Genomic DNA, 19,789 nt, shown 5'->3' with positions numbered 1-19,789 from the left:
CAGAGAAGCTTTGGAGCATTTACCAGAGTGTGAGCTGGTTAAAGAGACATTTTAAATAGTCCTGTAGGATTTGTAAAGTATGGGCTACCACCTTAAACAACTCAGGAAAAACATTAAAATAATCTAGCAAAACACAGGGAAGCCAAGGGCTCTCAGAGTAGAGGAATGTCAACACCAGACAGTCAACAAGAGAACACAAAGGTCCCTCAGGCCAAATGCTTCACACACAGTGTAAAAGAATCAAAACCACGTTTTCATTCCCTTCTTTTTCCCAAGATAACCCTCTGCAGCATTTGTACAGTAACTATTCCAGAAGTGTTACAGTTCAAAGTGGATTTCATCCTTCCCTTTCCTTAGAAACCCAGCATGTATCTCAAAACAATCATTACCAAAGAAAGCTAATGCATTTCTTGATGAACCTCTCCTCCAGCTCACAGTTTGCAGATCTTATCAACATTATATTTATATGCCTTACAAGCCTCCTCCAGGTAGCAAGATGATAATCTAATAATGGAAAGTGGTCAGCACGCTGCAGATAAATCAAAGCTGATAGGTCATTTTTTCATGGGAAACTGTTAGCTGCCTTCTCCATGAAAACCTGTGTGAGCCAGGCCTCAAGACAGAAAAGGAACTCCCTTCATGGACATGTTTCTCTAAAAGAACAATAAAAGTGAACAGCAGACTTTAGTTCAGAAAGTAAAAGGAGAAAGAAGCACACTGATGAACAGTGTGCTTATACTTTTGCTGTTAAATCACTTCCAAGGAAACAAATCTCTGCAGGGTGGGGAGGAGATGTGGGATGGGTGTTGGTTGCTGTCAGTAGATACAAAAGTGGCATCTTACAAAGGAAATACTGGGGCATATATGCTCTGATGGAGGGCAAATATCAGACAACATTCTATTTATAATTGGTAAACAATTATTATACAAGCAGACTGACAGAAGAATAGAACATTTGCCAATGCCTGAGCTGCTGCAATGCCAAAAGAGCAGCAGTTTGACTATTTCACAACCCACATGCTCCACACACTGCACTGGGGAACAGCAGCAGGGAGCAAAGCACCCACTGTGGGCAGGTAAGTGCCCATAACCCAGCGTGCAGTTTGATCATAACCAACACCATTAGCACTGTGCAGCTGGGTTAAAATTTATCTATTAAAATACCCAGGTGTCCACAACTGTATTGGCAGTTTTGTTGCTGGAAAAGCAAACTGGGATTTATCTGAGAGCATTTCCCACTGACAATTAGCCTAGACTAGAAAAGCCTAGCTGGTGTTACCCAGTCTGTGCTTGCTCTCTCTCCAAAAGGTATTCTTAGAGAGAAAATGTCCTAGGCTAGAAATGCATCTGACAATGGCTCATGTAAAGAGAAATCTGATGATGCACAGGTTGTCCTGCTGCCTTCAAGCAGGGTATCAACCCTTACAACCCAGAGCATTTGAAAAGTGCTTTTAACCAATTGTGTCTAGTGTTGGAAAACTCCCATTTTTATCTAATTCTAGAACTATTTACAGGTCAGGCTCTTGCCATCTTCAGCCTGATAAACCCATATAATTCCTAACTGAGGAAACAGAAAAAGCAATATTCTGCCTGTATTTATATTATGAGCACATGCCAAAATCTGCAGAACAGCAAACTACAACAGCCAATCTCTAAGGAGAATAAAAACTACCTGAGGAGCACGAGGAGTATCTGCTTGAGCCCTTACCTGCTTTTCCATTCCCAGATGAAGGATCTGCAAAGCTCACAAGGCAAGCACTGACCAGTGATACTTTAAGTTTTACCTTTCACATTTTTCAGATTCTGTACAGCCTTAGTGTGTGACTCTGAACTTCATATAAAGGGTTAGCAGGTTCTCTTCACAGTTCAGTCAGACAAAATAATCATTTTCCAGCCCAGAACACTACTGGAGCTTTTGGGCTTTTTCAGGCCCAGAAAGGGTAAACAACAGCAAAATGAGGAGAGCAATCTGGGAGGATGGGACTGCATAACCTGGAGCTGTAATTGGACAATGAACCCCAATACCAAAATGGACCAAAACTTATAAAAGTGTGAGAATTCGTGACTCAGGGTCTATCTTGGGTGTAGCCCTGGCTGGGCTCTTGTACTGCCCCAGGTGTATCCTCTGAAGGCCTTTTAATAAATGCAGTGTTTGTGAGGTTCTCAGGATGAGGTGAGAGATGAGAATTTGACTCCATGTTCTCAGAAGACTGATTTATTATTTTATAATATTATATTAAAAGAAATTATATACTAAAACTACACTAAAGAAAGAGAAAGGAGACATCAGAAGGCTAAAAAAGAATGATAATAAAAACTCATGACTGACTCCTCAGAGTGTGACACAGCTGATGGTGATTGGTCATTAATTAAAACCAATTCACGTGGAACCAATCAAAAATGTACCTGTTGGTAAACAATCTCCAGACCACATTCCCAAGCAATCAGATAATTATTGTTTTCATTCTTTTCTGAGGCTTCTCAGCTTCCTAGGAGAAGAAATCCTGGTGAAAGGATTTTTCAGAAAATATCATAGTGACAAATAAGTCCCTATTTTATTCCTTTAACTCTGTCTAGCCTCTGCTCCAGGCAGCCTCTCCAGGCATCACCAGGACTGGAGGTGCTTCACTGGAGCAAAGCAGCAGCAACTCCAGGCAAGGACATGAAAGCACCTCTGAGGGGGCAGCTGTTCTGTAAATCCAGCTCCAGCTTGGAGTACATTAGGAAGAAAATATTTCATGGTTACTTCTTTTATTTTCAAATAACCCCAGAGTTACGTGTTTGTTTTACTTTAAGAGATAAATGTTTTCCCAAAAGCCTGTACTAATTGCTTTGGTGTGCTGTTGTCTGAAAAGAGCATTTCTTTGAAAGCTGGGGAATCTATAGCTTCCCAGGAGCTACAGAGATTTAAAACTTCAGAAGGCTCAGGGTGTCCAGCCCTGACAAACCCTGCAAAAATTATCAATGCAAATCTCTCTTTGGGCACCTTTGACTTGCAAACCAGCAAGACACATACAGAAAGAGCTACAAACCCAAATAATGTTTGCCACAGATTATTTATACATTTACTGTTTACCTTTTCTCCTTCACTTCACAGTGGCAATGTTGAAGGTACTCGTAATATTTCTTGCACTTGTGAGAGCAAAAAGCTTATTAAATACCTCACAGTCACTTGTCTTGAAAGAAAAGCAGGTAGGAAACCAAAGTTTTTTTTCTTTAGTATTTTAACTCTAGTTCTCCCAGCTCATCGTTTTTGCTTTGTCTCCTTGACTATGCAAATTGCTCCTCCTGTCTACTTCAATCTTTTTGCATTTTCTACTCCTCTTCACCCAGTGCTGCACTCACAAATTACCTCCATCCTCTATTCTGTGCAGGCTGTAAAATGGTAATTACTCCTCTATCAGAGAAGTGATATCTCAGTCATTATGAGTTTTATGAACAAATTCATGTTTGTTTAAAGATACTTATAGTAGCAGAACACCTCCATGATAACGTTTATCAAAAAGAAAACATTTCTGTGTTACAAAGCCTTAACGTATGGCCACAGGTTATTATTAAGTTATCAAGTGACTGCATATTAAGATCTAATTGAAGAACTTATTGCAGGGCTCCCCCTCCTTCTGCAATGATGATTTATGGCACATTTTGTCACTACAATGTGCAGCAGTTCAGTACAAACACAGCACTTAACTAACAAGATGACAGAGGCAGATATTCAAGCACAAGCTATAAATACTTAAATGAGTCAGAGGTTGTAAATCTGTTGTAAGTCATACCTGATTTGTAGGCTGGAACACATTTTCCTAATCTTATGGAAAATGCCTTTGCTGGTTCCTACAATAATATGACACGAACTAGAAAAACTCAAGACTTTTCTTTTGAAAAAAGACTGATTGTGTTACACTCTGTCAGAATTCTACTTAAAATCCTGATGAGATTCTCCAAAAAGTTTAATTTTCCCTTCTTTCCTATGGAACTACCACTAAACATCAGTAACATCTACCACAGCCAGAAGGAGCACATTATCAATATACACAAACTTCATTTCTGTATGAGCAGAATGGAGGTTACAGGAAGGTGATTCACACACACATGAGCATAGGCAGAGAAAATTCTAGCAGCCCATTTGGGCAGGGTAAGTAAAGAATCAATTTAAAAATATGCAATAATCTACATGGCTGATTTGGAAATAAAAATAACCCAGCCTTGGAAACAGGTATGCTGCAACTCCTGTCATCCCAACAGAAATGCCAGAGCAGGGGATGGAGTCTCAGATATTTTCATCCATTTCTTTTTTGCCTTTTAACTCCCTTTTCTAATAGAGCAGACCATGTTCCTCCAGGTAAAATATCCAGCTCTGCCTGTGGGGTAACAGATAACCTGAAAGAACTATGCCAACATTTGTGACACCACAATGGTTTACCCAGCAGCCACACACTGCTACATGTTTTCTGTTCAGTCCCCCAAAATAAAATGTATGAAAGCATAAACGTTGGCAGAGTAATCTCCCAGGCTGCAGACAACCTCCCTGACTCTGCAAGCTGCATATTAAAATCATCACACACTGAGGAGTCCCAAGGCACACAGCCCAGACAGCCTGGGGGAGGGGACAGCTCCTCAGCAGAGCACAGATGAAGGGAATGATGCTCAGCTCAGGAGCCACTGCACCTCTGGGACAGAGGACAGCAGTGCTGGACAGGCTCTGAGTCCCAGGGCCACTCCAGCCCCTGCAATCCTGCTCCATCAGTCCCCAGCAGGAGCTGAAATTCCCATTTTCCCTTTGGAAAGCCCACCTCTCCCTGCCTGCTCCATGCCATGAACATGCCAGACAGACCTACAGGGATCATGGAGGTCCAAGAGGCACAGGCTGACCAGCTCTGCTTTACAGTAAAGGGATAAAAATATTTTCCAGTTAACAATTCTAATCAAAATATTTACCAAAATACTTTTTACATTACACTAACTGCAGTATACAGACTTAACTGTTTTTACTTCTCTGTTTGCAGATTTAGCACTTACCTTTATTGCATATAATGCTGGAGGGTGGGATGGATACTTTGCCTTTCAATTACCAGGGTGGATGTTTGAGTAACAAACCTCTTAAGTTATTTTATATCAGCTTTAAAGAAATGCATTCAGCTGAGGTGGGAGTGGAGCAGGCAAGGAGCTGATCACCTGTGCAGACTAAACCTGCAGGAGGATGGCCAGAAGAGAAGCAGGCAGCAAAACCCACCCTGCCAGCATTTGTGACAAGCACAGCTCCCTGACAGCCCCTGTTGTTATTAAATAACAGCCATTCCCATACTAGTGACCCTTTACCACACAGAACAGAGCTCACAATTACAGCTGAATGTTTTCATTAGAAAAGCCTTTATACACAAAGCTTCTTGATCAAGTGCACATAAACTGGCAAGAGTTTATACATGTAAAATAAACACTAATAGCCTGTGCTCAATAGTCCTGTTCTGAAAAAAATTACCATAAAAGAACAACAACTTGAATTTGCAATAAAAACCTGCTCATTTCCCACCTCATCTAATTCTGCAGTGCTTCTCTCCAGCTGAACAGGAAGACTACTTTCATTTGTTTTCAAGTAATTGAGAAACATTTCAGGTCTTTATCAGCTCTCCAATCTCTCTTCTTTTCACATTCCCTAGAATTGTTGCCAACGGGGTATTTATAAAAGATCCAGCCTCACAAAAATACTCAGGCAAACAACGTTGCAGGGAAAAAAATAGAAACTGAAGGAGCTGTTATGTAGAGAAGATTTAAAGGGTTGGATCATTGTTAAAAAAGAGAAAAGAATTTGTTTCAGTGGATGTGAGGGAGCACTCCTAGCCTGGGCTCCAGCAGCAGCACATACCTTTCCCCTAAGGGTGGAAATAGGTGTTTATTTTGGAAGGGTTTGTGCTCCACATCACAAATGGAAACATTCAGCTGGGGCTGAGGCCTCAGAGCAAGGCTGAGCTGACAACACACCACAAACACACCCCCACAGGAAACCTCCTTCCTCTTTCTTCCCTTCTCTTTCCTGAGGCCTCAGCAGAGACTGAACCTGCAGCAGCCCAGATCAGCTCAGAGCTACACGAACAAACCACACGAGTTCATTACTGGCCAGGACAGCAACTCCACACCTCTGTGACACAAAAATCCATGAGAAACTAACCAGTAATTAAAAATAATTGGACCTTGGTCACAGGTTTCTAGCACAGAAGAAGCCAACCCCTCCTTCCCTCCCTCCCTCTCAAGCCTCAGCACCTGGCCCTTCCTACCCACTTCAGCAAAGTGCCTTCTCCTCACAAACAGTGCTGAGAGCAAGCAGGGACTGCACAAACACCCTGCCCCAGCCAGCTGAAAAACAAACTGAAAAACCCTGCCACATCCCACCTGCACTTGTATGATTTCTTTTTCTCCACTAGGACCCAACTAGTGCAAGCACCTCTCACTGCCATGGCAACCCACTTGCAGAACTCAGTGACACACACATAAAATGAAGCATTTTTTTTAAGTTACCACAAACAGCTCCATTAAGTCATATTTATTAAGATCTCACCAACCAAAATCTACATTTTGCAAAATGTCCAGCTTTAATCTCTGTTTTAATACATCCTGCTTACTGGCATGCATTACCTGCTGCAGTCCACTCACTGAGTTTTGCAGTGCCATCCTGTCATCAAAACTAATTTAATTGCTCTGTCCCAGATAGGAAATAAATTAACTAAATTCAATGATAATCCCTGTGTTGCCTTTTAGTTCTAGTAGCACATGTCACTTATCCTTGAAAATGTATCCAAATAAAGCACTTGGTGCAGCATTGCAATAAAGTTTACAGTCAACTCTGAATATTGTAGGAAAAAAGCTCAGTCAGATTTTTCCTCTCATTAATTTTTGTATTAATATTTAATCTATTTTAAGAAATTCCTGCTACCCCTCATAAGCTCTTGCACATCCCTCCTAAAGATAAATGTAAGGAACTGCACTATAAAGAGGAAATAAAATATTTCCACAGAGCAACCTGAAAAGCAACAAGCATTTGCCAGACAAATGAAATTCAAAGAAGGGTCATTTACAGGACTGTAAATAACCCCTGGCCCTTGTCCTGAGCATGAACAGGAGGTTTGGTCTCTCTGTAGGACAGGTCCCCCCTTCCAGTGATGCTGAACCACAAAAAGCTGCATCACTGCATTTGAGATGAAACAATAAATGCCAAAGCTGCTTAATCTCTAACATAACTATCCTTATCCACTGCTGTCTTCTTCCTGATCCATATTTTATAGCAATAGAAGATGCTTAAATACATGGATAATGTATTTATCTGTAATGTACCAACAGATGGAGAAATGCAGTCCCTAAATTTGAAAGAAACAAACTCACAAGCATACCTGAAAAACTGAGGTTATTAACTAGAAACTCAAACGTGGCAGTTTCAAGCAATTAAAAGCAAAGCTGTCACAACACAGACAGAAATAGTAACATCCCACAGAGGGAAAGCAGAAGGTTCTGTGTCTCACTCGTAACAGAAATGAAGAGCCACTGCATTACCACGTGAAAATGAATTTAGTTACCCTGACAGCAAAAACATCTGCTGCTGAATTGTGATATTAAAAAGTCATTATAATCCATTATAGAACAGTGAAACCTTTTCACACAGAAATGAGCTGATACAGAGAACAAAACAAGCAATGCTGTGAAAACAGAAATATTTCATTTAGATAGAAATTGCTCTTATGTATCTTAATTCCAAGGTTTTTCATGTACTTAAGTTTTGGTGGGACTCACATACCTCTGATCCCTTCTCCTGAAAGTAAATCCAGTGTTATACACTACATGAAATCTCACAGCGCAGATGCTACAGAATTCAAACTAAAACTTTCTGACCTCTCCCTTTCTACATAGGAAAAACTTAGAAATAAAAGGACAGAGTTTCAATAAATTACTGGTACAGTATCTTCATCATGCAGTTATTACTTTACTTATATTACTAAAGTAATATTCAATTTCTGCTGTATAAATCATAAGTGTTTGAAACATAAATAAACCATAAGTGTTTACAACATAAGTTGTTTAGTCCAGCCCTTATGTTAAGCTTGGCTCTTATCTAATTCTCCTTCTTTGGGACTCTGGGAAGCTCCACTTGCCTGAGTATTTCATATATGCCTGTCTGTCACCTAATTACCCACCAAGAAATGACAATGCATTTGAGCTGGCCCAGAACTGAGACACAAAAAGATCTGTAAGCCATCAGATGCAGAAGAAAGACGTTACCTTGCCTCTTTTCCTCACCTTTCTGAAAGGCACAGCTTCATTAACTTTTCTCCCAGGGAACCTGGCAGCCCAGTGCCCCCAAAGGGAAGGCATTTCTTACCTCTGCTGCTTCCTGACCCTGCTGCAAAGCAGCTCCACTCAGTTCCCAGGCAGAAAAGCCATACAGAAAGAAAAACAGGCAGTGGTGGCAGCAGGGGAAATAGTTTCTTCTAAGCTCCATGAATTGAGTTTACACATTAAATTGAGTTGAATTGTGCAAGGGGAAAGGGGCAATTACTTGTCTTTGAAACAGATAAATAACTACTAACAACTAAATGGAAAACTGCATCTGTCTTGACAAAAGAGATGACACATGCTGTGTTATGGTTCACAGAAAATTAATCCATATATTCTTGTCAAAAGGCTGCCATAGAATACACCCAGCAAGATAAGCCAAAGCTTATGCTGAGAATCCCAACAAAACTTTAGGAACATAACAATCCTAGTAAGATAAACTCCCCTCATTAAACAGACACAATGAATAAAAAGTACAAGCACATTTTTCAGACAAGCTTATAAAAATATCAAACATTTCACAGAGAATAAACATGAATTTACCTTTGGTTTTTTGTTCAGCAGCCTGAAAGAAGAGAAGAACAAAACAAATCAACTACTTGTCAATACTGCAAATGATACCTAATAATTATAGGGCTGCAGGCCTAACTTTTTGCAGAAACTGCTTACATAAATCAGGCATTTGATTCATTTAAGGACTAGAGAATTTTAGTTTAACTCCATGTGATAGAAATGTCTGCCTGAAGCCAGAAGGAGATGCCAAAGAGGAAGGGTAAAGAATGACTGGAGAGGGCAGCAGCCCCATCCACCACCCAGCCTTCCCTCTCCTGGGGGGCAGAGGCTCCCTGGACCCTTGAGCACCCAGCAGAATTCACTTCTGTGACTTGGTCCAGCATCCCTTTGCATCCACCCACACTACCACCTTTCACAGAAGACCTGTTTATTTTAGAATCTGTCTGGAATTTTTTATGATGCCTGATTTTTATACTAGAAAAGATAGCCATCAATTCTTATTTCAAATTAAAACTCCCACAAGTGAAGCTCAGCATCAGTAGCCACAGTCACATTTAAAAGTGAAGGGATCAGTTCCAACAGGAACATGAACAAACCTTTTTCTGAGCACCTTCCTTCTTTTTCTTTTCTTCCTGCTTTTTCTTTTTCTTTTCTTCCATCAAATGTTCCTCTTCTTGTGTTTCTTGTTCTTTCTCCCTGATAAAAACAAAGGTTAGGAAGAGCTTTTCAGTAAGATGAAGTTTCTCTAGGAAGGTGAATAATCCATATTTGCATTGCTAACTTTCTACATCTTATGTCTAAAAAAGGCTGTTTCTAATGCTGCAATAAAAGCTCAAAAAAGAGCTGTTCCAAAATTGAAACTCACAACAAATAAAATAGCAGGCAGTGAGAATTCAGAAAGGACAGATTTTATTTGGAACCTCTTTCCACAATCACTCATAAGCACTGTTTAATATTAGCATATTCTAGGGAAAGAAAGTTTGAAACTGGAAAAAAAAAGGAACAAACCCAAGTAATTAATGCAAGTTCTGCTGGCTTTCAGCAGCTGTGATTCACAATATACCTTGAAGAGCATGAGCAAGTACATTACTTTGCAACTATTTTTCTCTTTTGGATCAAACACACGCTGCATTAATTTTCCATACACATCAATTTTGTTCTCAAGAGTTGTAAACTAAGGCCCAGATGAATTCCAATAATCATATTTTGTGCTCATCCTATAAATTCTAGCTGAAAAATTTGCATTAATTCAAAATAAGACTGTTCTAGTATCATCTTGATTAAAAATTAACCTGAATCCTTCCAAAACAAGAAGAAAACCTATCTGAAACCTTCTTCTCTCTGTTTCCTATGTCCATCACTGAAATAAATGGTTATAGCAATGACCCTCCCAACATCCTTTCCAATAAATACCAATGCAAATAATTCATTTACTTCTCTATAACTGCTTTATCTTCCTTGACAGCTCCTCAGGTCCTGATCATTCATCAGCCTTACAGATCTTCTGAGAAGGCTGTTTCTGATGGGCTGAAGCCATTACCATCACTATTATTAGATTCAAAGCCTTCCAATTACTCCTCAAGACCACTTTTAGCCTAATTTACTATTGCTTTACATTTTACTTGTCAAAGCCTGCAGCCCCCCTCCCTTTTCTTTGTTTGGATCTTTGTTGTTGTTTAAAAATGCTTTTTAGTTACAAAACTCTTTATTTTTGGTCACTATCTGTCAGTCTGCTCTTTACCTAAAGGAGAAAACAACCACAATTTTGCACATTGTGTCTTCAGACATTCCCCCATGAAACATTTTGCCTCTTAACAAGTTTGCATTTTCCTACATAGTTTCCCTTTGTTATAAAAAAGGGAACATTGTAACTTTTAATATTTTGGTGCTGAAGAGCATTCTGGGATTTGGCTTTTGCACTTGCCTGAAAATACTGATCCTGGCCATGCAGATGTTTTAATGCTTACACAGATCCTGTATGGAGCTCCAGACTAAATGAGAAGCAGATTCCCTTTCCTTGTGTCACCCCAAACTATAAACACTACAGAAAGCAATTCACAGCTCTAAACTTAGGTGTTAGTGCCTTTTTAAGGCACTTTACAGCACTCAGACTATTTACAGAAGTTAGAGATACGGCAAGACCCAGGGTCTGGAGCAGCAGCCAGAGGTTGGGCACATCTGGGAGCTCTTGGTGCAACCCTGGAGGTCCAGACAGCTGAAATGGCATTAATTACCTGGTTTTTAACCACTGATTCACCTTCTGTCATGGCCAAAAATTCACCACCTGCTCAGCTTCTGCCAGTTCCAAGGGGCCACCTTTTAAACCCTGTACTGTAAACTGAGGTTTGGGAAACATCTGCCCTTAGGAACTGCAGGTGGGGGTTTGCATTACACTAAAAAAATGTTAAATCACACTTAAGACAAAGGTGCATGAAACTGTACTTTTAAATGCCTTCTTCTAGGACTTTGCAAAAAGTGATGACTTTGGTTGCCAAAAGAAACTGAGCTGAAACTGCAATAGATTTGCCTTTATCCCTGTTAGCTCAGTGGAGAACAGAAGTCCCCAGGACCTCAGGAACTACAAAGAAACAACATCCAGTCCTTCATTTGCAGTGCTCCCTACCCAAGTCACAGCAGACTCTACAAAGGCCCTGTTCCAGTGAACTCCCCCAAGCTCTCACACTATTGCCAGAGGAAGTTCAGCTTTTTCTGGTTTTTGAAAGCAGGTGAATGAAACAAATCCATGTAAAATGAGAAACTTTTTGGTTTCCTCTTGTGGTACTTAAGAAACCCCATGCCATTACTGCAATTCCAGAACACCACAGTTACATTTAAATCCCCTTCAATACTCAGGGCAGTATTTAAAAACAAAAACAAAAAACCACACACAAAAACAAACCACCACCACCACCCTGCCTAACATGCAGAGTTTTCTTTAAGCTATAAGAGTACATATTACCCAACTTCCTTGTTAGGCCTCTTTTTTAATATCAAGTTCTTTTCCTATAATACCAGGTTGAAAGGGATCTTAAGGATTATCTGGTCCAACCTTTCTTGGTCCAGCCAAGCCTTTAAAGGGTTGGACACTTTCACCACTGCCAAAATCGTTCCTTACACTGGACTCCACTATCAATTTTTGTTTCCAGGCAATGCAGTGGAATTTCCAAATATTCCAAATTTCAGGCCAGTGGATTTTCCAAATCCAAGAAGAGCAAATATTTTGCTCCACTAAGAATACAATGTATTTTATTACCATATTAACACAGCAATTACAACACCAGAGGTAGAAGTGCTACTCCTCACAGAAACCTGAGGTTTGGTTGTGGGGTTATTTTTTCATTTCTGAGATTAAAATAGCCTCGGATTAGCTCAGAAAATGATACTGCAATTTTTAATGGAGCTCAATTTTCAAAACTGATTTACATAATGACACTTCTGAATACATGTGCTTTAAATATGCTTAAAATAGAAATAAAGCTTTAAGCGGCCTCTCAGATGGCAACTCTTGCTGTCACTTTTAGGCAGAAATTAGTCATCTAAGAGCAAAACAAAAGGAAAACAATAAAAACATGGCTATATAAAGTTTGATTACGTTGTCAAAGGCACATGTTGTGGCTTTACTTCCTGAGCGACAATTTAATCTTTATTGCAGGAAACAGGCTAAAACATTTATGAATACAAAGCTCATGTTCTAAAGCAGGAGTGTCTCAGAATATCCCTGTAGGAGTTTGCCTTGTTCTTACATATGGATCTGAATGGGGAGGGATTTTTATGAGCAAGGAGTTTTACTACAGAATGAAGTGGTGTTTTCACAGGTTGCAAATTGCTTATGAAATCCAAGCCTAAGCCAAGGTTATCTTTAAAGTGTGTGTGCTTGAGAGCTCTCTGAGAACAGGAAAGCAAGAGGAGCTGCAGGTCATGGTCACAACAACTCCAGCACTGTGGCTCTGGCCTGTCACTGCCTGCTGCTGAAAGGTTTATTAATCCCTTTAAAAAATTAACACATCTAGGCTCATTTATTTTTTAAGCTATGTAAGAACTTGAGTGTTCCTGCTTCCACAGCTTAAGGCACAGCTGGTATTGTGGATCAGCACTGAGGGGACATTCTGGAAGCATTTTGCAATATTCCTTTTGGGAACAGTGCTCTTCAACAACCTTCAGGTAGAGTCTATTTGTATTATTGCCCACACAGTGTTTTAGAGTTCAGCAGTTCCTGCAGTAATTGAGGGCTAAACACAGACCTGTCTCTCTTGTCATTCCATGTCACACTGCTCCTAACCTCAACAACCTCATTCATTTTGTTGTATAAGCAAGATGCTGAAGGTTTATTTAATAACACAGGAAAACTGCCTTTTCAGCACAGCATTCCTAATCCCTGCCTACAGATGCCTTTGTCTGGTTTAGCCACCATACTTTAATTGCAAGATACCTCTTGCACCTTAAATCCTACTTTATGCTGGAATAAACTCCTCTGACAGTTGTGGAAGTCACTCTTACTGACAGAAATCCTACACCTTGCACACAGCTGCTCAAGCACTGCTCTGGTTTTGACTTTCCTCACCATACAAGAGGCCATTGTTCGTTCCTGCACAGGCATTTTTCCTAACAGTGATGATGGGAGGGAAAATACTGGAAAAAAAGAAAATCTTATAACTAGAATTGTAAGGAACTGGCAAATAATCATCCAAATGCAGGCTGAGGAGGTTTTATGGAAGGAATTAATAGATCCATGCATTGTTACAGGTGATAACAGATAACAGAGGGTTTGGACAGCACAGACATGAGCTCTCAAAGAAAGTTCTCCAAATCTGTATCATACAGTTTCAAACAAAGAGGAAGAAAATGACTACTTAGGAGATTCTTCAAGATCTCATTGTAAGAAAGAAATGGCTGAAATTTTGAGGGTGGAAAAGAGCTTGAAGAGTGGTGATGAAATGGGATTAAAAATTAACATCAAAATAAGAGCATCAAACTCTGGAAAGGCAGGCTTTGATTCACTCAGGACACCTGAAATACTGTCCCATATGAAGAGGCAGGTGCTGTGTGGTGGTTTGACAGGAAATGTGTTTTTTGGGATGCTGTGTTTTGGGCCAATAGATATTCAGACTTTAATATTGGCATTTAACCTGACCATTGAGACATGGACACGCCTCTGAGAACACAGAATTAAAAGCAGAGCTCTCCCTTGGGAGGGCCCTCTTGGGTTTCCGGCGAGAAAGAGTTCGGGTCTCTCCCCCGGCCCAGCTGCTGGCTGGGCAGGGGGAGGGGAAAGCCATGAAGCCGAGAGAGGTAGGCCTGAGCCCGGGGGTAGAAGGGTGGAAAAGAGAGAAAGAGAGAGACACCGGGAGCCATCGGGCAGCCCCCCCTGAGAGACACAGAGGGAGAGAAAGAAAGAGAGCCGCTGCCTGAGACTGTAACCTTGAAGCTTGATAAACATGGGCCTGCGCCGGCAGCACGGCTGGGACGGAGAAGAGGGGGGGGGGGGTTCAGCCGGCCGCTTGTAAGAGCTTTTAACCCCTTTTTAGAGAATGAGAACTTTACAGATCATTGACCTCTCCTAGAAGATAGAGTAGAAGATGAAGAAAGAAATGGGCCAGTGTGAGAGAGGCCTGAGCGAGTGAGAGATAGTAGAAGAATAGAGAAGAATCCTAGTAAGAAGAGATGATAGAGTGGCTTTTGCTAGACTCTTTTTGTATAGCCATAGACAGAACCATGTTCCTTGTGATACAGAGACTGCATTCTAGGGGGAGGCAATGGCCTCAGAACCAAGAGGGTTCAGTGTTGGTGCCCCTCGGCCCCAGGGGGTGAAAAAATATGGGGGGGACAGGTGTCCCAAAAAGAGAGATTGTGGGGACAGGTGTCCCAAAAGAGAGACTGTGCCTTTTTTAGATCAGGACAGAGCATCCTTAAAAGACAACCCTAAAAGCAGTTCTAGTCCGTGTTCAGTAGTAAGAGCACTAAACATAGAAAAGAAAAGTCACGACGGCAGATGTACTCCGGGCGGTGCCACGAGTGACACAGAAACACACGAAGCTTCAGCTGTGTTTCCAGGGGAAGCCCATAGTACAAGAAAGACTCCTCTCCTCTTGATGAACTGAAGATTGATTGTCTAAAAGGTGGTACTGGACCGAGAGTTGGTGATTTGAAGAACCAAATGTATTGTGTTAGAAATTTAGTGGGGGGAAGAGGAAATGCATTTGTGAAGTTTTCATTTTCCCTGTATGTGTGTGTTCCTTTTTATTCGTAGTTGTAGAGTAGTTAATAAAGTTCTGGTTCTTTTCTTTCCTAAGTAAGAGCCTGCTTTGCTTATTCCTGGTCACATCTCACAGCAGAAACCAGAGAGAAAGTATCTTCATGGAGGCACTGGCATTGTGCCAGTGTCAAACCATGACATGCTGTTTCTTGGAAGTCACCAGGAATTTAAACAACAATGCAGATACCCACACGTACAGCAGCAATCCTACACAAAGCAAGAGGTCACCAGAGCATCTGCAATCCTTGTTTTCACAAGTGCTGGAACAGATAAACTCAAATTCTGGATTTGCCTATTGCTAATTTTGTTTCCTGTTTCATCTTTGCACGGTCCAGCTCTGTGACCTTTGCAGAGTAAATATGGGTGAAGGGAAGGAGCTGGTGTGACTGGTAAAGTGCCAGCTTTGTTCCCTTGATATCCAGGCTCAGTCATTAATCAAAAAGAGTCAAGCTGGTCCCTAATTACAAGCTCACGACTCAACTCAAAAAAAGAAAGCAGCATGCAAAACTAGGTCAAATAAATAAGAAGGAAATATGGAAAAAAAAACCCAAAAAACAGTGCAAACACACAGGGACAAACTGAGAAAAGCCAGAAAAATATGAGCAAAAAGCAACAACAAACCAACCTTTAAGTGCTTCATCAACATGCAAGGGGAAATATTAGTTTTGATTCTTGCTGGGGAAGGGGGAGCAGTGCCAGATGACCCTGTAGGGGCTGAAGTGACAGTACTTTTCTTTCTGTTCAGCCCTCCCTAAAGAGGTCAGCAGGGAACAGATGGCCAACAACGGCCGCGCTGCTGCGGAGCCGCAGTGACGACACCGATTCTCCCAGGGATTTCTCCCAGGGATTTCTCCCAGGGATTTCATGGGCTCTGGCCAAGCTGCTGCAAAGCACCCACAGCCAGGCTGCTCCTGCTCACTGTCAGGATCTTTACAGCTGCTCAGAGCGACCCCGAGATGTGTTTGAAAGTCTCTGTTCCCAGCCTGGTGCTTGAAGAAGCAGTCAGGGCTCTTCATTTCTCGCTCTCAAGGTTGTTTATTGTATCTTATCTATAAAAAATTTTCTCCTGCCCTGCTGAGGTCCATCCAGCAGGACAGTTCCAGGCACTCTGCCTGCCCCCAGGGTGGTGTTATGTCTTTATGCTAAAAACTACGTGTGCAATGTTTACAATTACTTCCCAATACCTATCACCTATGTTAGACAGGGAGCTTCTACTCTAAACCAATCCAAAAGTGCCACCATCACAGCAGGAGATGGAGGCCAAGAAGAAGAAGGAGAAAGGCTGGACATGCCCAGATCCCTCCATCTTGCCCCCTGAACCCCCATTCTAAAAACTCCAAATCTACTTTTTCACCTTGTGATAAATTCACTATCATTCTACTTGCCATGGCTTGCTGATCTCCATCTAAGGTTGGTAATTTGCTCCATGGGTCACAATCAAACCCACAGGCATCCTGGGCTCTGTGCCAGGGTCTCTGAGCCCCTGGCAGGGGTCTTTATTGTCCTGGACAGGCAGAGGATGTCCTGGGTTCCCACACTCCACCTCCATCCCTGCAATGGTCCCTTCTGGCTTATTTCCCAAAGCTCTGATGAATAGCTCCAGCATGTGAAAACTTAGGGTACAGGGATTATTTTGAAGTACTGGTTTTGATTTTTACTTATAGAGAGGGCTACTAAGTCTTTGAGATAGACTAGAGTTTACTAGAGTGTAAAACAGATAATAGAGAATAGTGTAGTTTGTTATTAGGTGAGTGTAGCCATGATATTTTCTGAAAAATCCTTTCCTTAGGATTTTTTTCTCCTGAGAAGCTGAGAGGCCTCAGGAACAAAATGCAACCAATGGTTATCTGCTGCTGTGGAATGCACCAGGTGCATCTGGGATTGGGCTCATGTGGTTGTTTCTAATTAATGGCCAATCACAGCCCAGCTGGCTCAGACTCTCTGTCCGAGCCACAAGCCTTTATTATCATTCCTTCCTATTCTATTCTTAGCCAGCCTGCTGATGAAATCCTTTCTTCTATTCTTTTAGTATAGTTTTAATATAATATATATCATAAAATAATAAATCAGCCTTCTGAAACATGGAGTCAACATTCTCATCTCTTCCCTCATCCTAAGACCCCTGTGAACACCGTCACAGGTGAGAAATTTAAGTTTTAGGATTTTTAGTATAGACATAAATAGGAAGTAAGATGGAAGCTTTTAAGTGTTGTCTTTGTCTTCTTCTTACAGTGCTTTTCCAGTGCACTAAATCTAGTACAGACAATGTACCAAAACTTTTCAGAAGATAACAATAAACAACAAATTGAACTTTTCATAAGATAACAATAAACAACAAGCCGAAGACCAAAAAAGTCCCACACATCTCCTTCCTAACACAAAACTGTTACAAAAAAGTTTCCCCCATCAAGAGAACCCCCTGTGGGGCCCAACAAAAGGAGCAAACAGCCATAGAGGCAAAACACTCAAGATGTGTTTAAAAACCCCTTTTCCCAAAATCTGAGGTGATTTGGCTTCTCAGAAAAACTCACATGAAATGGCAGGGAAGAAAATGAGATAGAGCTGAACATTTCGCTCCCACTCCAAAGAGGAAATCAGGCCAGCAAAGCAAGAACAGCTTAAAAATTCCTGAGAGAAATGGGATGTTCCCCCCTGGCTGGGCCTGCTGTCATTTTACCACATCTAAGTCACTGCAGGTTACCTTAAAGCACGAGCAGGTGGATGGATGGCACTCTGGAAAAGCAGCAGATGGCAAAGACTGTGCACACAACTTACAAAGAAAGAGAGAAAAACATCAGCAAGAGCTAACAAGGATTTGTGAAGAGAAAAAAAAAGCCTGATTTTTTTTCCTACAGCATAGTCCCGGGTATTTTTGGAAAAGATGAAAGAGAAGCAACTAAACTACATAACTGACTTTTCAATCCACATGGAGATTTTTGTTAGTAAGAATATGATTGCTTTATTATTTAATAGTTTCAAGAACTATTATGTAGTAATTTTAAGGTACATAACAAAATTACAATAAAAACCCACAAAACCCCTCCCCCAAGGCAGGGACCTGATGAATTTCTGTTGCAGTGTGCCACGTGTCCAGCAGTAAAATTTTAATTAACCACTTTACTGCTGGAAAAATGTGTCTCCACTTACTTAGTTTCCAGAATATATCAAGTCATGGGGCTGGAAAATAATTAAGGAGGGACAACATTCAGAACACCCTGATGAACTCAAAATGCAGAAAAAAGGCAGAAAATCAGTGAGAAAAAGCAGAGGGTACCATGTTTGGCAGGAAAAATCCTATATAAATACAGCAGAGGGAACAAATGGCAGAACACCAGTTTTGGGGAGACAAACAAGCAGGGGCTACAGTGGATTTCACTCCAAAGGCAAAGCAACCACATCACAGATGGTCAGAAATTCCTTAGCTGATGTGCTGTGTCCAGTTTGGGACTTCTACAGCAAGAGAGACACAGGTCAGCTGGAGAGAGCCCAGAAAACAGCACCAAGGACATCAAAAAAGCACAGGCCCTTGGAAAAAACTTCACTTCATCTAAAGAAATGGCAACCCTGTTATTCAAAAAGGTGTTCAAGACAGAGGTAGAGAAGCAAGGAGTAAAATCTTTTTCCTTTAGCTGTGGTAAGTAGCACTGAATTTATATTGCAACAAAGATTTGGATTAGGTAAAGAAAAATCCTCCACACTGAAGCATTTTAAAAACTCCCAACATTAAAATGTATATCAAGTCTTTATAAATATACATTTGGAGAAGAGGAAAAGCATAAAAAGAAGAGATGAATAATTTTTTTATGAAGCAAAATTGATATAAGGCCACACCAAGTCCTAAACACACAAACAACTAGACAGAGAACTGGAGGCCCCCACCCATTTCCAAAGTGAAATCCTACAATCTCCTTTCCAAGGAATTGGTGGGGGAAAAGCCCCCAGTCACACCCTGTGCACAAGATAAGTCCATGGAGGAATTACATGTACAGTTGTGAGCACACAGCTTGAAACTACACCCTGTAATTTGAAAGTCTAGGTGCAAAATTTGTTCCTCTGGGGAGTCATAAATGAAGTTCAATGATACTTTCTGTTTGACCACAATTTATGATGTCTTGATCCCATGTTTTGGGGTTTCTCACTGTCCAATTATGTCCCTGTCCTGCAATTAACCCTCATTAATAGATTATTTGCCTTGACAGGAGATTCCTTCCTCTGAAACATCAAGATATCATCCATTCTAACAGATGTGGGCTGGGACTTTGATACCCCCAGTTCTTGGTGAACTTATCTTGAAATGTGTAACAGAAAACTGATCTGAACAGGGGCAGCAGCCAGATTTCTGCAGCCACTCAGAAACTCCACCAAATCTGGAGTCTCTGCAGGAGCAGAATGTAATGGAATGAAGCTGCCATTCCAAACCAACCAGCATTAGCTGAGAACATGGTGTGAAAAGTAACAAATTCAATTGAAACTGCTGAAACTAGAGGCAGATTTTAGGTTGTCCAAGAGATCAAATTAATAATCCTGCTCCTCCAAAGTGTAAAATAGAAATTCTAGGACCAGAAAGAGTTTCTGTGTTCCATGCTCTGTCTCAAGGCTGCATTTCCAGCAGTAGCACACAGGATTTCTAAGATGTCACTTTGGAATATTGGTAGAAGAGCAATAAAATCCTGGCAGGACCCCAAGAAGAGAAAAAGAGAATTG

At 41.0% G+C, this 19,789-nt stretch overlaps 1 protein-coding gene across 11 annotated transcripts in view; it reads right to left on the bottom strand.

The window, feature by feature from the left end:
* Positions 1–19,789, bottom strand: part of TNRC6C (trinucleotide repeat containing adaptor 6C) — a 106,730-nt gene that overhangs the window by 75,119 nt on the left and 11,822 nt on the right. For all 11 annotated transcript variants that reach the window (XM_066565760.1, XM_066565756.1, XM_066565762.1 and 8 more), the window contains exons 2-3: positions 9,429–9,528; positions 8,863–8,884 (exon numbers count right to left, since the gene is read on the bottom strand). In XM_066565760.1, coding sequence (XP_066421857.1) covers positions 8,863–8,884; positions 9,429–9,491 — 85 coding nt within the window. In that variant the 5' untranslated portion in view covers positions 9,492–9,528. The remainder of the gene's footprint in view (positions 1–8,862; positions 8,885–9,428; positions 9,529–19,789) is intronic.

The sequence above is a fragment of the Molothrus aeneus genome, chromosome 25, assembly GCF_037042795.1.
Source record: "Molothrus aeneus isolate 106 chromosome 25, BPBGC_Maene_1.0, whole genome shotgun sequence".
NCBI lineage: Eukaryota > Metazoa > Chordata > Aves > Passeriformes > Icteridae > Molothrus > Molothrus aeneus.
The sequence above is the reverse complement of the archived record's forward strand: the minus strand, read 5'-3'. Positions and strand labels throughout refer to the sequence as shown.